We start from the raw sequence: 15722 nt of genomic DNA on the forward strand, positions 1-15722 counted from the left end.
ATTTTCATCACATTTTGTGATCTTTAAATGCCTCGGCAAGACTTAGGAACTCAGACTTTTGGTTTGCGGTTGACTTTGCAATGTTTGGTTCGCTGTAAAACATGAACTCAAATGTATGTCTTCAATAATGTACAATAAGTGCGTGTGTGTGTGTGTGTTGAGTCTGAAAAGCCTGAGAATAATTATCACCAAGAACAACCAAAGTCTACGGAAAACTTCAATCATGGCATCCTGATGGCTTCCAACAAATAAGTTAGCGCTTCAAGCTGTCAAATGGCTCAGATGGTTATTCCTGTATGATGTGAATGCAGCATAGTAGGAAGGAGTACAAAACTGTCATGGCCAATAAGAATTCAGGGTTCAACTCATGCAGTGGGAGCAACCTTTCAGTGATATGTTTAGGGGAAAGACAGCAGAAATAGGCAATGGGAATTCTCTTTGTGTCTTTGTCAGTGGTGTACATCTACATTCTCTGACACTCTCGCTCTCGTTTTCCACAGGCCGACAGAGCTGTTCCGCAGCTGCAACGTCCAGTCAGACCAGGGGGCCATGAACGACATCAAGCTGTGGTCCAATGGGACAATCAAGATGCCTTTCATGAACATCCCCGTCCTGGACATCAGGAAGTGTCGGCCGGAGATGTGGAAGGCGGTGGCCTGCTCCCTGCAGATCAAACCCTGCCACAGCAAGTCAAGGGGGAGCGTCATCTGCAAGTATGTGTACTACCGCCTTAAAACACCTAGGCCCTAAACCCTACATTTTAGATGCTGCTAATACAGATGTGGAGCAGGGGGTGTCAGCTGTTGTCGGGTGAAAACCTGGAGTCATTCCTATGTTCCCAGGGTCCTATGTTCCCCAGATTTATATGGCACATAATGGGAACATGACAAAGGGTCCTATGTTCCCAGGGTCCTATGTTCCCCAGTTCTACATATGTGCTCTCCCAGGGTCCTATGTTCCCAGGGTCCTATGTTACCAGGGTCCTAGCACATAATGGGAACCTGAAAAAGATGTTCCCCAGCTCTGTCTTTGCTTAATATGGTTAGGGTTAGGGTTAGGGTTAAACATAGGACCCTGGGAACATAGGACCCTGGGAACATAGATACGCTCCCGAAAATCTCACATCCCGACAATGTCAACTTTTCAGGAACTAAGAAACAGCCTTGATTTTAGCTTGACAACCATGCATTTTAGAGTTTATCTAACGTAATCTATGTATTCTAACACAAACCTAAGGGTTGTACAATTTTCTCAACTGGCAGAGGAGCATGTAATCTTTCAATTAAGGTGAATTCACGGAAATTAGTTAAAAGATTTTAAAAGCGACGATATGCCGCTGTATGTGGCTAATCATTAGGCCATGACCATTATCTATAACCATAATCTATAGCTCCATTTATTGTTGGCTTCACTGCCAAGTAGTAGAGTAAATAGGATAGCATCATCTGCAAACAGATGTACAAAATAGTAGGACCAAAAAACTCTAAAACTGAGTTGTGCCCCTATTTTCACAATCCATAGGGTTTCCTTGATATCTATTCTTGTTCTCCCTAACACTGATACCAGGGTTGGACCAGTATAACATTTTTTGAAGGTTGATACTGATACCTTTACCATGGTACCATGGTCTTTGAGCTCTAAAGTCAGTCATTTTCTACACAACATGTTAATCATAGCTGATTAGTAAAAGCATGTAGAAAAATCTTCACATCTTAGCTGTGATTTTTCACACAACTCCCATAATCCTTTTCTCGTATGTAAATGAATTTAGATGATGTCACATGATGGGAGATCAAACGTCTGGGTTCTCTGGTAGTTTACATGGACTGCTGCCATACAATGATGTATGGTGATATACTGTATTTAGACAACACATACTCTGGTGTTTTATCAGTCATATTGTTGTATAAGCAGTGCTTTTAAAACAGTTGAGTTGTTAACCTTAACTACCAAGAAAAGTACTGTATTTTCCATAGAAGAGAGCTGAACAACTAGGGAGCCAGAGAGCTGAGAACACATTCTAATTAAGTGCTAATTAATTAGTTCTATATGTCATAGTCATAATCACAATAAAACATAGTCATGCATTCTAAATTAAATATGCAATCAGACAGCATCATATATATCATATCACATCGAAAGACCAATATCTGTATTTTTTAATAAAAGGCCAAACATTTGCACGCTCATATCAGTGTAACTGATACCCTCAATAGCTAGATACCCTGTTGCTGTTATGTTAAGCTATGTTTAGGCCAAAGTGGCCTAATGCACAGGGAGGATAGACTGGCCTTTCTGCAGGGATTTACTACCATACCACACTACCGCAACTCATTCATCAACACCACTGACAGGCTGTGTGTGTGTGTGTGTGTGTGTGTGTGTGTGTGTCTGTGTGTCTGTGTGTGTGTGTGTGTCTAGACTGAGGCTTCTCACCTGGTCTCATCACGCATGGAATGAGAGAAATGAAGATGGACACTAACACAAAAGTGTGTGAATGTACGTGTGTGTGTGTGGCTATATACAGAGAAACAGAGAAAGACACATTCCAGCTAACAGTCTCACTGTAGGCACACAAGTGTGACAGGAAACTCGCATCTCTTTTTGTCACCCCTCTATTTACAGACACACTCACATACACACACACACAAAGAATCATTATGTTGGAGTAAAAGGGGGATTATGGCTCCTCACGCTAACCTTCTGAGCCTCTATGGGGATGTCTGCTCTCTCTGTCTCTCTCTCTCTCTCTCTAAAAGCATGTGGAGGAAATGTTAAATTAACTTACCATAGAATTAAATACGTCAATTTATCCATGAGAGTAGCCTAGCTAACATTAGCCAAAAAGCCATGCGTCCGACTACATTGTTGTTGGTTTGTGTTAGCCTGGTTGTTGTCTAGCTAGTTTGCTAGCCTTGCTAGGGGAGCGTATCTATGTTCCCAGGGTCCTATGTTCCCAGGGTCCTAAGTTCCCAAGGTCATATGTTCCCAGGGTCCTAAGTTCCCGAGGTCCCATGTTCCCAGGGTCCTATGTTCCCAGGGTCCTAAGTTCCCAAGGTCCTATGTTCCCAGGGTCCTATGTTCCCCAGTTCAATATTCTGTTAACACTCATTAACCCTCCTATTGTGTTTTTTATATCAGTTATAAGACACGTGAAGTGTGAGAGTTAGATTCAAAAACATGTATACTAGGCTAGTTTTCACCTAAGGAAGCATTAAGCTATGACCTTTGGTGATTCCATGACTCCAACCATTTGATAAGTTCCCTCAAGTGTAGGCCTATTATATTGAGAGCCACACGGCAGTGCTGGGGAACAGAAAACCCCTTTGACGAGTTCCCACAATAGCCCATGTCACATTAAGCGAATACAGAGCTGGGGAACATCTTTTTCAGGTTCCTGTTATGTGCTTGGGAACATAGGACCTTGGGAACATAGGACCCTGGGAACATAGGACCCTGGGAGAGCACATATGTAGAACTGGGGAACATAGGACCCTGGGAACATAGGAATGACTCCCTTGCGAGCTAGTTGAATAGCTAATAGCAAAAGAAACATCAGTGTAGTAATGTTATTGAATAATGGGGATGAACACTTTATGTTTTTTATAAGAGGTTCAATAATAGCGTGGTTGCTATGCGGTACAAGGACACACAGTGTCAGAGATGTGAATCAGCCTACACAATTCAGCAGTATTGTAGAGGAGTATTGCAGTATTCTCACTGTCAAATCTCATAGGCTTAGAACCCACAATTTTTTTTACCCTGCTTTTATTGCTTTTGCTGTCGATTTTATCTGGTGTTGTTTTCCTTCTGGTGCGTCTTTGTAAAGCACTTTGTAGGCTACTTGTGGTTTCACAAGTGTTATATACTGTAAATAAAGATTATTATTATTATTAAATGCCTGTGGTGAGCGCTACCATTCCTCTGTCATTCTGTTGTTCCCCTCCATTCTCTCTCTTCCCTCTGTCTAGCAGAGAATAAAGGTGTGCAGTCAGTAATGAGTGATGGGGAGGCGGGACCTCTTGCACACTTGTCTGGGTTTTGATGGACAGGTAGAAGCCTTGCCCCACACTCAGAATCTGCTGCGTCATGTCTGGATTGTGTGTTTGGGGGTGTGTGTGTTTGTGTGGGTGGTTGGGTGGGTTTGTTTGCATGTGTGTGTCTGTATTGCATAACACCAGTCCATCCCTTAGGCCATATTTGTTCAGTCATTTGTCAAACACATCCTTTCCCTCAGGTTTTTATCATCTACTTGTCTTGAATAACATTACGCCATCATATCTTTTAAAGTGCTTGTCAAGCCTCTGGCTGAGTGTGTTGTCAAAGCCCACCGCTCTTGCATGAAGACTAGTATGCAACCCTCTTCATCTCAACAATTCTACATTAGTAATCCATTAGATACACATATATAATACAGGCGTATATAATATATATAGTAGATACACACTGCCTGTCCAGGCCCATCCAGATGAGTACACAATGTTCAGCAGTAGAACTACATCAGTTAGCAGTAGAACTACCTCAGTTAGCAGTAGGATTACCTCAGCAGAACTACCTCAGTCAGCAGTAGGACTACTTCAATTATCAGTGCCTCAGCAGTAGAACTACCTCAGTCAGCAGTAGGACTACCTCAGTCAGCAGTAGAACTACCTTAGTTAGTAGTAGGACTACCTCAGTCAGCAGTAGAACTACCTCAGTCAGCAGTAGAACTACCTCAGTCAGCAGGAAGACTACCTTAGTCAGCAGTAGAACTACCTCAGTTAGCAGTAGAACTACCCCAGTTAGTAGTAGAACTACCTCAGTTAGAATTGCCTCGGTTAGAAGTAGGACTTTTTGTGACTTGGGAATGAAGACAAAGCATGAGATAGCACAAATTAACTAGAGGGTTTGCATTGGGAGCAGGCAAGGTTCTGTTGTTTTTGTCCCCTACAATGAAATCTGGGGAGGACTATGGATTGTTTTCCATCCTTTCTTTTCTCATAATTTCCCCCCTAAGGCCGTTTCATTTATTTACTGATTTACCCAAGGGGTAACATAATTTATTCAATCCAACAATATGGGATGCCAGAAATACCAAAAAGAAAAGACTACTAGAGAATGCAAATGGCCCTATGAAATGTATTGTTACAGAACTGACTTGAAACGTTGACCTTTTTCACATTTGGTAAGCTTGTTACTGATTATCATTTGTGGGGGATTATGTGTTTTCTGTTGCTTTGTTCTTATCGATTTTTGTTTTTATTCTATTGTCTCTTATCCTGGCCTCAGGTCAGACTGTGTGGACATCCTGACCCAGTGTGGGGACAGGAAACGTTTCCATGAAGGACAAACGCCAGAGAGGATCTGTGACCTGCTGTCACCCATTGACGACCCTGAGCGCTGCATCCCCCTCCACAGATACCTCAGTGAGTAACAATGTACAGTACAACATACATATTTTTCAAAACAATGTACAGAAAAACAGAAAGTTAACTTGAATTGGCTTTGATGAGATTACAAACTCAGCAGCGTTTCCCCTACGATTGAATAGTAAGATTGGACCAACTCCAAAGTAGCTTACCATACTTACAGATGGTAAATAAGCCTTATTGAAATTGTTTAACCCATCATAACTCAAAATACAGGTCTATATTATTATTACTGTAATTATAAATGTTGCACCCTCAAAATCCATTGAAAACTTGGATCAAAAGCTCAATAGGTGCAATATAATATCAGATACTTTTATTGATCCCTGTATGGAAATTCTCTTTTTGCCTAGTTTCTAGCTTATACCATGCCGAATGAAATGTCACTGCTAATGGACTAGTCTTATCTTGTCTTATCTCTGAGGCATTTCTATTCTGATTGGGCAATTATTCTGATTATTAATGGGATATTAGGCTCCATATAAATCCAACGAGTAAGTGATGGGGCAGAGCACATGTTCTGACCAACAGAAGATACTCAAATATATGATATAATTATATTCTACCCTTTTCCAATCCCCCTAAACCCCCTCCCACTCACACACACACACACACTCCAGCCCCCAGTTCCTTAGGTAACAGCATCGTCGAGGAGGTGATCCATCCATGTAACCCCAACCCCTGCCCCAGCAACCACCTATGCCAGGTCAACAGGAAGGGTTGCCATGACGAACTCAACTGCCAGCCCTACTTCTGCGTGCCAGGTAGGACAAAACTCCGACATTCAACATCTTATGCAGCATTCACATTGAATGTCGGTCAATCACAATGGCAAACTGCCTTCTTATTGCCATGGGGATTTTGACAAAAAGGAGGTTTGACCATTTCATGCGCATAGATACGATGAAAATCAATTTGCCACATTGTTCAACATCCAGTTTGCATTCACCACTGTGGTAAAAGGTAAAAGTTGGGAAAAACCAAACTTTTGTCACCAATTGTCACCAATTTGCGTCTGTATAGGCACTTAACTTCAACCTTGGCAGAGCTTACCGTCATTCTTTATTGAAAACAATGAACATCCAGCTGTCTACTGCACACCACCGCAATGTGAATGCAGTATTATTCTATCCTCAGTCTGTCTCTTTCTCCCTCTCTCCACCACTCAATCCACATCTCTCTCCTTTGTATGCAGGGTTGGCTAGAATAGTGTTGGGCTTTCTCTCAACACTTCATCCTGTCCTTACTCTTGCTGAACAGCTTGTGAATGTCTTGGGAACGTATGAAATCTTTGACAAGTTTCAGTCTGGTTTTCGTCAGAAACATTGCACAGAATCGGCTCTCCTCAGAGTCTCAAATGATATCCTGATGCGTGCTGATGCTGGCGCCTTCTCTGTCCTGATATTGCTGGATCTCAGCGTGTGACTCCATTGACCACAGCATGCTTATTGAGAGGCTTAGGCAATGGGTGGGAGTTGCTGAGACTGCCCTGGATAGGTTCTCATCTTACCTCTCTGATAGAAGCTTTTCGGTCTCTGTTGGTAACTTTGTGTCACATCACCCGCAATCTCGGAACCCATCGTCTATCGGTCTGACGACGATTAGACTCTGGGGGCGACGGCCAATATTTTAGGGTTTCCGGTGTAGCCAGCGGACAGATCTCTATCTGTTTATAGAGATTAGCCGAAATGTCGTCTGGACCTAAAACACCTACAAAAAGTATTGATGTTTGTGTATTGTGTGGAGAAACGTTCGACTTGTGTAATAAAAGAAACAAATTGCTTTCAAAGTCGGATTACAAAATTGTAATTTTTTCAAAAGCAATTTTGTAATCTGACTTTGTGTCACGTGGAGTGCCTCAGGGCTCCGTCCTGGGTCCTATTCTGTTCACTATACATGCTTCCCCTTGGGCAGTTGATCAGTCATTTTAAGTGTATTTCTTGTTGTTATGCCGATGATACACAGCTGTATCTCTCCTTCAAACCAGATCAATTGGATAAATTAGCTGTTTTACAGGATCGTTTGGCTGCCATCGAAGACTGGATGGCAGCCAAACGGTTTCCTCCAGCTTAACTCTGAAAAACCTGAAATTTCTTGTTATTGGCCCAGACGGTATAGCATCTGAGGTTCAGCAGTGTATTGGCCCCTTGTCCTCTAATGTGAGATTTAGTTGTAAAACCTTCAGCCTGTTGTGCCTCAGCCACAGCTTGAAATTATTTGCCTGGATTATTGTAATGCCCTTTTTACATACCGATTAAATTCAGGATTGATTTCAAAATCCTGCTGATCACATACATGAACTTTTGTCCCCACACCTACCTGGTAGCTCTCTAAGGTCCTCAGACCAGGGGCTACTAGTCATTTCTTCGTGTGTTGTTGACTATACTGTCACTGTATCTTTTTTATGTTTTTAACTCGTGAAGCGCTTTGTGACACTCGCCTTAAAAGGTGCTATACAAATAAAGTTTTACTTACTGACTTACTCCATCTCTTTCTTTTCCTCATCCTTCCCTCCCTCCACCGTTCCCTCTGGGTGAAGTAACACTCTTCAACAGTTGGAGGGCGCTGTTGTGGGAGAAACACTGAATACTTGTATTTTTTTTTTATATTTTGGCATGGAAAGATATTGAATGTTGGCACAAAATATGTCAGCAGTTGATCAGCAGTTTCAATCCCAAAATCCTTTTTCCTTCTCTGTATCCGTGTGTGTGTGTGTGTGTATGTGTCCAGGCTGTAAGCTGGGAGAGGCCTCAGAGTTTCTGGTGCAGCAGGACGCTCGCATCCAGGTCCCGACTCGCACCGGTCCAGCCGGATGCTACGAGGTCTGTAGCTGCGGTCCCAGTGGGCGCCTGGAGAACTGTGTGGAGATGCCCTGTGTGGACACCAGCAAGGCCTGTATCGTAGGAGGACAGAGGAAGGGTAAGACCAGCCTCTTGTCTGTCTGTCTGTCCAAAGGGCAGAGGTGGGATGTAACAAAGTAAAAATACTTCATTACTTTATTTAAGTAGGATTTTCAAGTATCTGTACTTTACTCACGTTTTTCTTTCACTGAAGACTTTTTACTTTTACTCACTACATTTCAAAAGAAAAATCTGTACTTTCTACTCACTACGTTTTCAAAACAGACTCATTACTCTTGGGAAATCATCAACTTGATTTTCTATGATGATTGATGACTGATTTTTTTGTGCATCAGACGGCTTCCATTCTGGAAGCAGCTGATCAAGAGCCAAATGAGATTGGCTGCTTGTTCAGCAAAGTGCCACCACAAAGGAAGGAAAGGGACAGAGAGAGAAGCAACATGAAGAAGAGAGAAGCAACAAGAGAGAGAGTTAATGTAGTGAATAATTGCTAGAATTAACGTTAGTGATTTGAGCTGCAGACTTTCTCATCTGGGATTCAGAGGAACGCTGAATAGAGAACCAGTTTAGTTAATTAGAAATGACTTTTTTAGAGAACGACTTTTACTTTAATACTTCAAGCAAATTTAAGACCATGTACTTCTATACTTTGACTTGAGTAAAGGATTTGAAATGGTACTTCAACTTCTACCAGAGTATATTTTTAAATGAGTATTTGCACTTTTACTTGAGTATGGAATTTGTGTACTTCTACCGCCTCTGCCAAAGGGTCCTTAAAAAGTCTTCAATTATCTCTATTTATTGCCTTAAAACGTATTGAAATGTCTTAAATACAGCAATTAGAGGTCTTAATTTCCCCACTGTGCAGCTTTAAGTCTCACTTTGATGCAGGTATAAAATTAGATGAGTCATATTGTTGAAAAGAAAGGCAAATGAAATCAGACAAATGTTATGAATTGTGTAGTTTCACCTAAAAATCTGAATGCAAGCAGCAGCAGTTGGTTTCTTATGTTATATTTCATTACTGCTCTTACAGCTGGTCACATGGGTTTGACCCGCATGTAGATTAATACAGCACAGGGTTAACACAAGATGCTAAACATGTTGGACTTCATGGCCCTAAACATTTAATTTCCCGATGTCCTTTTTCTTATACTGCTTATTTATAGTTTCAGAACTTTAATTAGCTATGTTCAATCGTAAATAGGCTGTTTTTGCCAGCTTTTTGTTTTTCTTTTTTGGTTGCTGAATTGGTCTTAAATTAAATTCTAAGTTTAAAAAGGTCTTAAATTTGGCTTTCTGAGTCCTGCAAATACTTCATCTACCCAGACAGCCAGTTATGGTCCAAGTACTGTTGCTACCCCAAACATATTCCGTCATTAGAATAAAACAGAAAAAGCTTTTATTGCTATTTATTTTTATAAGGATAGTGATCAAGCCTCAGTCTGAGAGAAGAGCAGCCTGGAGGAAATAGAGTATTAGTATTGAGTCCTTTAGCAGCCAGAAATGTTATCAAGCATCCAGTTGTTTACAGGAACTGGGCTGGATGTCGGCTGTCCAAGGCCTTGGAGAGAACTGAGAGAGAGTTGAATGAGGACAGAAAATACAGAGACAGAAAAGTGGGATGGGAACATATAATAGTCAGCATAGACACAGCTTAGATTCTGTTTGGCTATTCAATACAATACAAAAGTTTTCTACATACCTCATCCGTGCCAATTGAAAAAGCTTTATTGTCCCATGAGGTTAACTTGGTTCGCAGACAAGGTTTTGCAATAAAAACGCATAATAAAAACACAAACATAATGAAATCATATAACATAAAAACACAATAAAAACCACACTAACAATTGCCACAACATAACCCTACAGACAAACAGTGGGCAAGACCAGATTGAGTCAATTGCTCCATATAGTGTAATAAAATGTGTGTCCTGTAGAAACATCATAACATAGTTTTTAATGTAGATATTACGGAAAGCAATCAATTCATTGTTTGGATCTCTCTCTCTCTCTCTCTCTCTCTCTCTCTCTCTCTCTCTCTCTCTCTCTGCCCCCTTGTGGCCATAGATCACATCTGCACCTAGTGAATCCTCCATAGACAGCAAAACAAATTTTCACTTGATTTTTTTCAATTTGATATTCAATTCAAATCTGAGTTTATTGGCATGGCCGGAAAGGAGGAACCTATGTTGCCAAATACCAAAGCAATATAGTATCAATTGCAATTAATAGACATGTAGTCAACAAATATTGTGTTATCAGCAAGAATATAATAAGTAATCATTCAATTCAACGGTCCCTTTCATTTAGTAGTCATACAGTATATATAGTAGGTGCGTACATACACACACACACACATTTTTACCATTTTACTCAGTGTTTCACCCCCCCCCCCCCCTTGTCTTTCCCCTCACCATCTACATCAGTTTGAACCCAGAGAAGTTTATTGCTCTTTTAGCTTTTTCTTTTATGTTTGTTTTCGCCTGAACTTCTAAAAGGGGGGGGTGGGGGGGCAGCCGTTATACTCTTATTGAAGACAGATGTTCGGTTTGAATTAGACACACGCTGTTCTTGTCTTGTACGGGGCCGAACCCAATTAAAAAAAAAACCTGTTGCTTATCGGTAATTCAGCATGTAGATAATGATGAAATCTCAACTTTAAAAGCTTTTAAATGCGATTGTGTGTCAGTTGTGGGTTTTTTTGAGTGTCAACCCTCTCTACCCTCTCTACCCTGCACCTTTTTTGCCTTAAGCGCAGTGAGGCATCTGCTTTCCGTGGTCTGTGATTCCCACTATCTGCTGCCAACCAAAGTACACCGCGGTGGGCGGTAGGTAGCGAGCGAGTGTGAGCGAATTTCTTGAAATGAAGTGCTGCTTTGGCGGACCGCGCGCGCGCCGGATCGAAGAGTGGATCCTAACGATTCAGAGGAGGTGTTAAGTCATGTTCTACAAGGTGTGGATGTTTGCTGACAAGCGAGACCGCATTAAACTGCCAGGTTTTTTGAATGGAGTTTGGCGTTGCTAGAGAACAGCATGCATCAAGGCTAGTTGTTTGCTTTTAAAGCAGAAGGGAGATGCAATGGTAGAAATGTAGTAAAAGGAATACTTTGAAAAGGGGTATTTGAGGTGTGTGTGTGTGTGTGTGTGTGTGTGTGCATCCATAAGGTTGATTGTAGAGACAGCAGTGCTCAAAAACCCTCAGGCCCAGATGACATGAAGGGCACTCTGTTTATAGTGCTCTCTACTGCTGAAGATGGAGGCTCTATCCTACTTCTCTTTGTGGTTCAGTGCTTTCTATTATAATTGCTGTCATTTTAAAGGCCATTAAAGGGGTGGGGGGGGGGGGGGTTGGGGGGGTCAGGGTTCATTAGATTGGAGAAAGAGCAGTTTTCCCATTGGTTGGATGAATTCAAGGATGACAAGGATGACACTGGGCATCAATGCTGTTCATTCACAGCAGAGGGAACTGACTCATCCTGAAGTTTAAATGGAAGCGAAGAGACCACCGCTAATTTTGACGGTGTAATGGAAAAGTATTATGACCAGTGGTGCAGTAACAAATGACCGCTCCCAGGGAGGAATGAGCAAATTAATCATTCTTGAAATAACAGTAATAGTATATCACACGTTGGAAGTGATTCTTCTGTCAGAGTGTCACTCCTTCCATCATCTGTCATCGCCAGAAACTGAAAGATATAGCTCCGTTCGTGCTGGAAGAACAGCGCCCTCTTTCTGTTTTTGCCGTAAAGCAATCTCTCTTTGTGCCGTAAAGCAGTGATACTCAACCTTTTTCATATCAAGGACCGTAAGTTAGTCCACATTAGAGCCACGGACCCCCGTTTGATGAGATTCTTTCTCTCGGACCCAAAGCCGACTATATTTTTATTGTTAGAGATGATTTTGTCCAGAATCTCATGACTATCTGTATTGTAGGTATGATTAAAACAGTCATTCTTCTACATTCTCTAAAAAATGGAAAAATGGTGAAGTTTAACAACAACTCATCAATTTGCTGCCCCCTGGAACTCCTGTAAGGACCCCTGGTGGTCCCCGGACCCCACGTTGAGAACGACTGCCGTAAAGCAATCCAGCAGATTTCCCGCCAAATCTGAACCAGTAGCACACAATGTAAAATGGAGAGTAGAGGCTGGTAGAGGCTGACAGTGTTCTTGGCAATGGTCTTGAATTGATGTTAAAATGCCACAAGTAGTACCTTTAAATAGTAGACTGATTATAATTAACAATGATGTGTTGTGTGCTACCACCAGGCCATGGGACATCCTTCAGGGTCGACTGCCACCCTTGTTCCTGCTATGCTGGAGACACCATCTGCTCCACCAGAGAATGCCTCAGTGTGGACAGCTCTGACGAGGACCGCCGACGCTTCACTGGTATGTGTGTGTGTGTGTGTGTGTGTGTGGTGTGTGTGTCTGCCGGTCTGTTTGTCTTATGCCATGCATGCCAGGCATCTTTTCAGGTGAGGTCGGTCCATCAGCTGCTTCAGTGGGCTAGAGACTGGAAGGTTATCGGTTTGAATCCCTGGACCATCTGGGGAAAAAAGAACGGGAGAGGGTGCAATTCATTCTCTTTCCCCCACCCAGATTTTCCCATGAAAATCGGCAATGAATCGGCAATCTTTCAGTCACAAAGCTACTAGCTGCAAAGGATATATCAAGGACCCCTAATTTAGCTACATTAGAGCCACAGACCCCCATTTGATGAGATTTTGTCAAATCAGAGAAAATATTTATTGTCAGATATGATTTTGTCCAGAATTCCATGACTGTCTGTATTGTAGGTAGAGAGATAACAGTGAAACTATGATCAAAACAGTCATTCTTCTACATTCTTCTCTAATTGTGTTAACTTCTTATAAATGAAATAATGCTGAAGTTTAACGAGTCATCAATTTGCTGGGGACCCCCTGGAACCCCCTCAAGGACCCCTGGTGGTCCCCGGACCCCACGTTAAGAACCACTGCTATAGATTACCACTCTGTTTCTGTCTGTGCCCCTGTGTGTTCATGCCTAAGTTTGCCTGAAATTGGCTTTTCAATTAAGGTGGGATGTTTTGGGGTTTATATCATTGAGTTGTGGCTATCAAGGTGAGGCTAGCAGGTGCAGAGCAGGGAAGTCATAGCAACAACAACAATGGGGGAAAGCAGTAAGAAAAGATAGAACAGTGAAGCTAAACATGCAGCAGACAAGACCTGTTCAAAAACACGGTAAACATTAGCATTGCTTTTCCACACTGGCACCACCTGAAGGAGATGAAAGCTAGAAGCTAACTGGCTAGAATGCTAGACAGTTAGCTAGCTAGCTAGCCAGCTTTGACATTGTTGGTTATGTCTATTGTTTTTTGTGTGTTGTTTATGTATTGTGTCACATTTTAACCAACCCGTGAAGCCAAAGGCAAATTTCCACTGCGGTGGACAATAAAAGTTCTATTCTATTCCTCTAGCCAGTTAGCTAGTTTTTCTACGTAGCAAGCTAGCAGTGCAATACCTCATAGCATAACAGACGTGATAACTCGGTCACTCGCGTAATTTCCGGTGTTTACCAGCATTTTTATATGGAGTTCCCAACCGAAAGCTAAGTGACGTAAATTCATACACATTTCAGAAGCTAGGTATCAAATTTCATAAATACCTATACACATTTAAGCATATAAAACACTAAGTTACGAACTTAGTCACGAACAAGAAGCGGGAAGCCTTAAATCCCACTTTGGGCGACAGTTACTTCATGTAGAGAATCGGTATTGGCTGATAAATGGAAAAATAAGAGCTTTGAGTACATAGCCTGCACTTCTTACAAGTATCTGTAACATTGTGAAGGTACAGGAAGGGTTAATAAACGGTTCATATCGAGTATATGAATACACCGACACGGACGAAAGTAAGTGTCCGGAATTGGATACGAATTTTGAATCTCAAAAATAGGTGCGCTATCATCCATTTGCAGGGACTGGAAGAAAATCAATTACAAGTTAAGGTAAAAGCGATATTAAACTTTAAAAAAAGACAGATGGAGGATTGTTCATTTATGAGAAACTTCAGCGAAAACAGTACAGGATGAAATATATTGGTTGTGATTTTTTTTTGTCATATGCTGTCCGGAATTGGATACCCTGATGTTACATCATTTCCAACGTCGCACCCGTTCCGTTTCATTTCATTCCTCCCTCTCTCTTCCCCTCCTGCACCTCCTCCAGGTCTTCCCTGCGGCTGTCCGGACAAGTTTGTCCCGGTGTGTGCCACTAACGGGCGGACCTACCCCAGCGGCTGCGTGGCTCGCTGCATGGGCTTCCAGGACCACCAGTTTGTCTTCGGCCATTGCCGCTTCAGCGACCCCTGCTCCACCAAACCCTGCCAGAGAAACCAGAGGTGGGTTTGACCGTGTCTGTGGTTCCTGAGTAGGGTTCAGTTGATATGGTTTTTTGAATGCCAACACTGATACCGATATTTTTTGGACCAAAGTTGCCAAGAACTGATATTTTGTTGTAAATTTGACCATTTTCTATTTTTATTTATTTATTTTTTTTATTCAACACATATAATACAGAGAACATACAACTTGGAGGAGATGCATATAGAATTACACTTACTTTAACTTATATTCTTTTCATGTCTGTTCTGAACATTGTTATGGAATAATTCTTCTTCATTGGTAATAATAATTTTCATAATACATAAACATGAGCAGCACATATCAAATACTGCACCACTCATACCACCAATGAATTAACAATACAATAACTGTAGTATTAACCTAACATACTTTGTGGCTTATACCTGAGAAAGAAAAAAAAAAACAAGTGTAATAGGAATAAAATAAGAATAAAAATAAATGCAATGAAATAATTAAAAGTAAGAATAGGAAAAAAGAGGTGACTAAAGTTCTGGCATTGCCTGTATTAATGGTGACCATCTTTCAGCAAACCTGTCTGTTCTCAACTGTAATCTTGCTGTGATTTTCTCCATGATAAAGACATTTTTTTTACCCTGTCTCTCCATTGCGTTATGCTGGGGGGCTGCGGCTTCAACCAGTTATCATTTGTTTTGCTATTAAAAGCAGAATTGTAAATTTGACCATTTTCAAGCCAAAAATTCAGTGTTTTCGCACAGGATTGTATTCTTGTCAGGGTGGAAAAGCCACCGAAACAGCATTTAGACCATCATGGGACACTAAAACTCTCCATTGAAGGCCAGGATAATGATAAAAATACTGGAATCTGACCAAAATGTCTCATTAGAATCAATTCAGGTTCAGGGCTTCCCATAGACAACCAGTATTGATAAATCCTACAGTAGATATTTAATCAAACAAACTGCATCATATGTCTGTCATATCAGAGAGTCTCATATTTCCCAGTCTCCCCCCACATGTCATTAAACAGCATCAGGGATAACTGTAGGTCAGGGAGACTCACTCTTAAGATTTCAGCTAGA

General features: G+C 41.5%; 1 protein-coding gene across 1 annotated transcript in view; it reads left to right on the forward strand.

Moving 5' to 3' along the window:
- Window positions 1–15722, forward strand: part of reck (reversion-inducing-cysteine-rich protein with kazal motifs) — a 48715-nt gene that overhangs the window by 15259 nt on the left and 17734 nt on the right. The window contains exons 9-14 of the mRNA XM_071522492.1: window positions 501–713; window positions 5269–5405; window positions 6029–6172; window positions 8139–8327; window positions 12541–12663; window positions 14486–14657. Of these exons, the coding sequence (XP_071378593.1) occupies window positions 501–713; window positions 5269–5405; window positions 6029–6172; window positions 8139–8327; window positions 12541–12663; window positions 14486–14657 (978 nt within the window). The remainder of the gene's footprint in view (window positions 1–500; window positions 714–5268; window positions 5406–6028; window positions 6173–8138; window positions 8328–12540; window positions 12664–14485; window positions 14658–15722) is intronic.

This window comes from Centroberyx affinis, unplaced genomic scaffold (genome assembly GCF_046629955.1).
Source record: "Centroberyx affinis isolate AG114_WGS23_722 - 3 ecotype Tasmania unplaced genomic scaffold, CSIRO-AGI_Caff_v1 ptg000094l_1, whole genome shotgun sequence".
In the NCBI taxonomy this organism is placed as follows: domain Eukaryota; kingdom Metazoa; phylum Chordata; class Actinopteri; order Beryciformes; family Berycidae; genus Centroberyx; species Centroberyx affinis.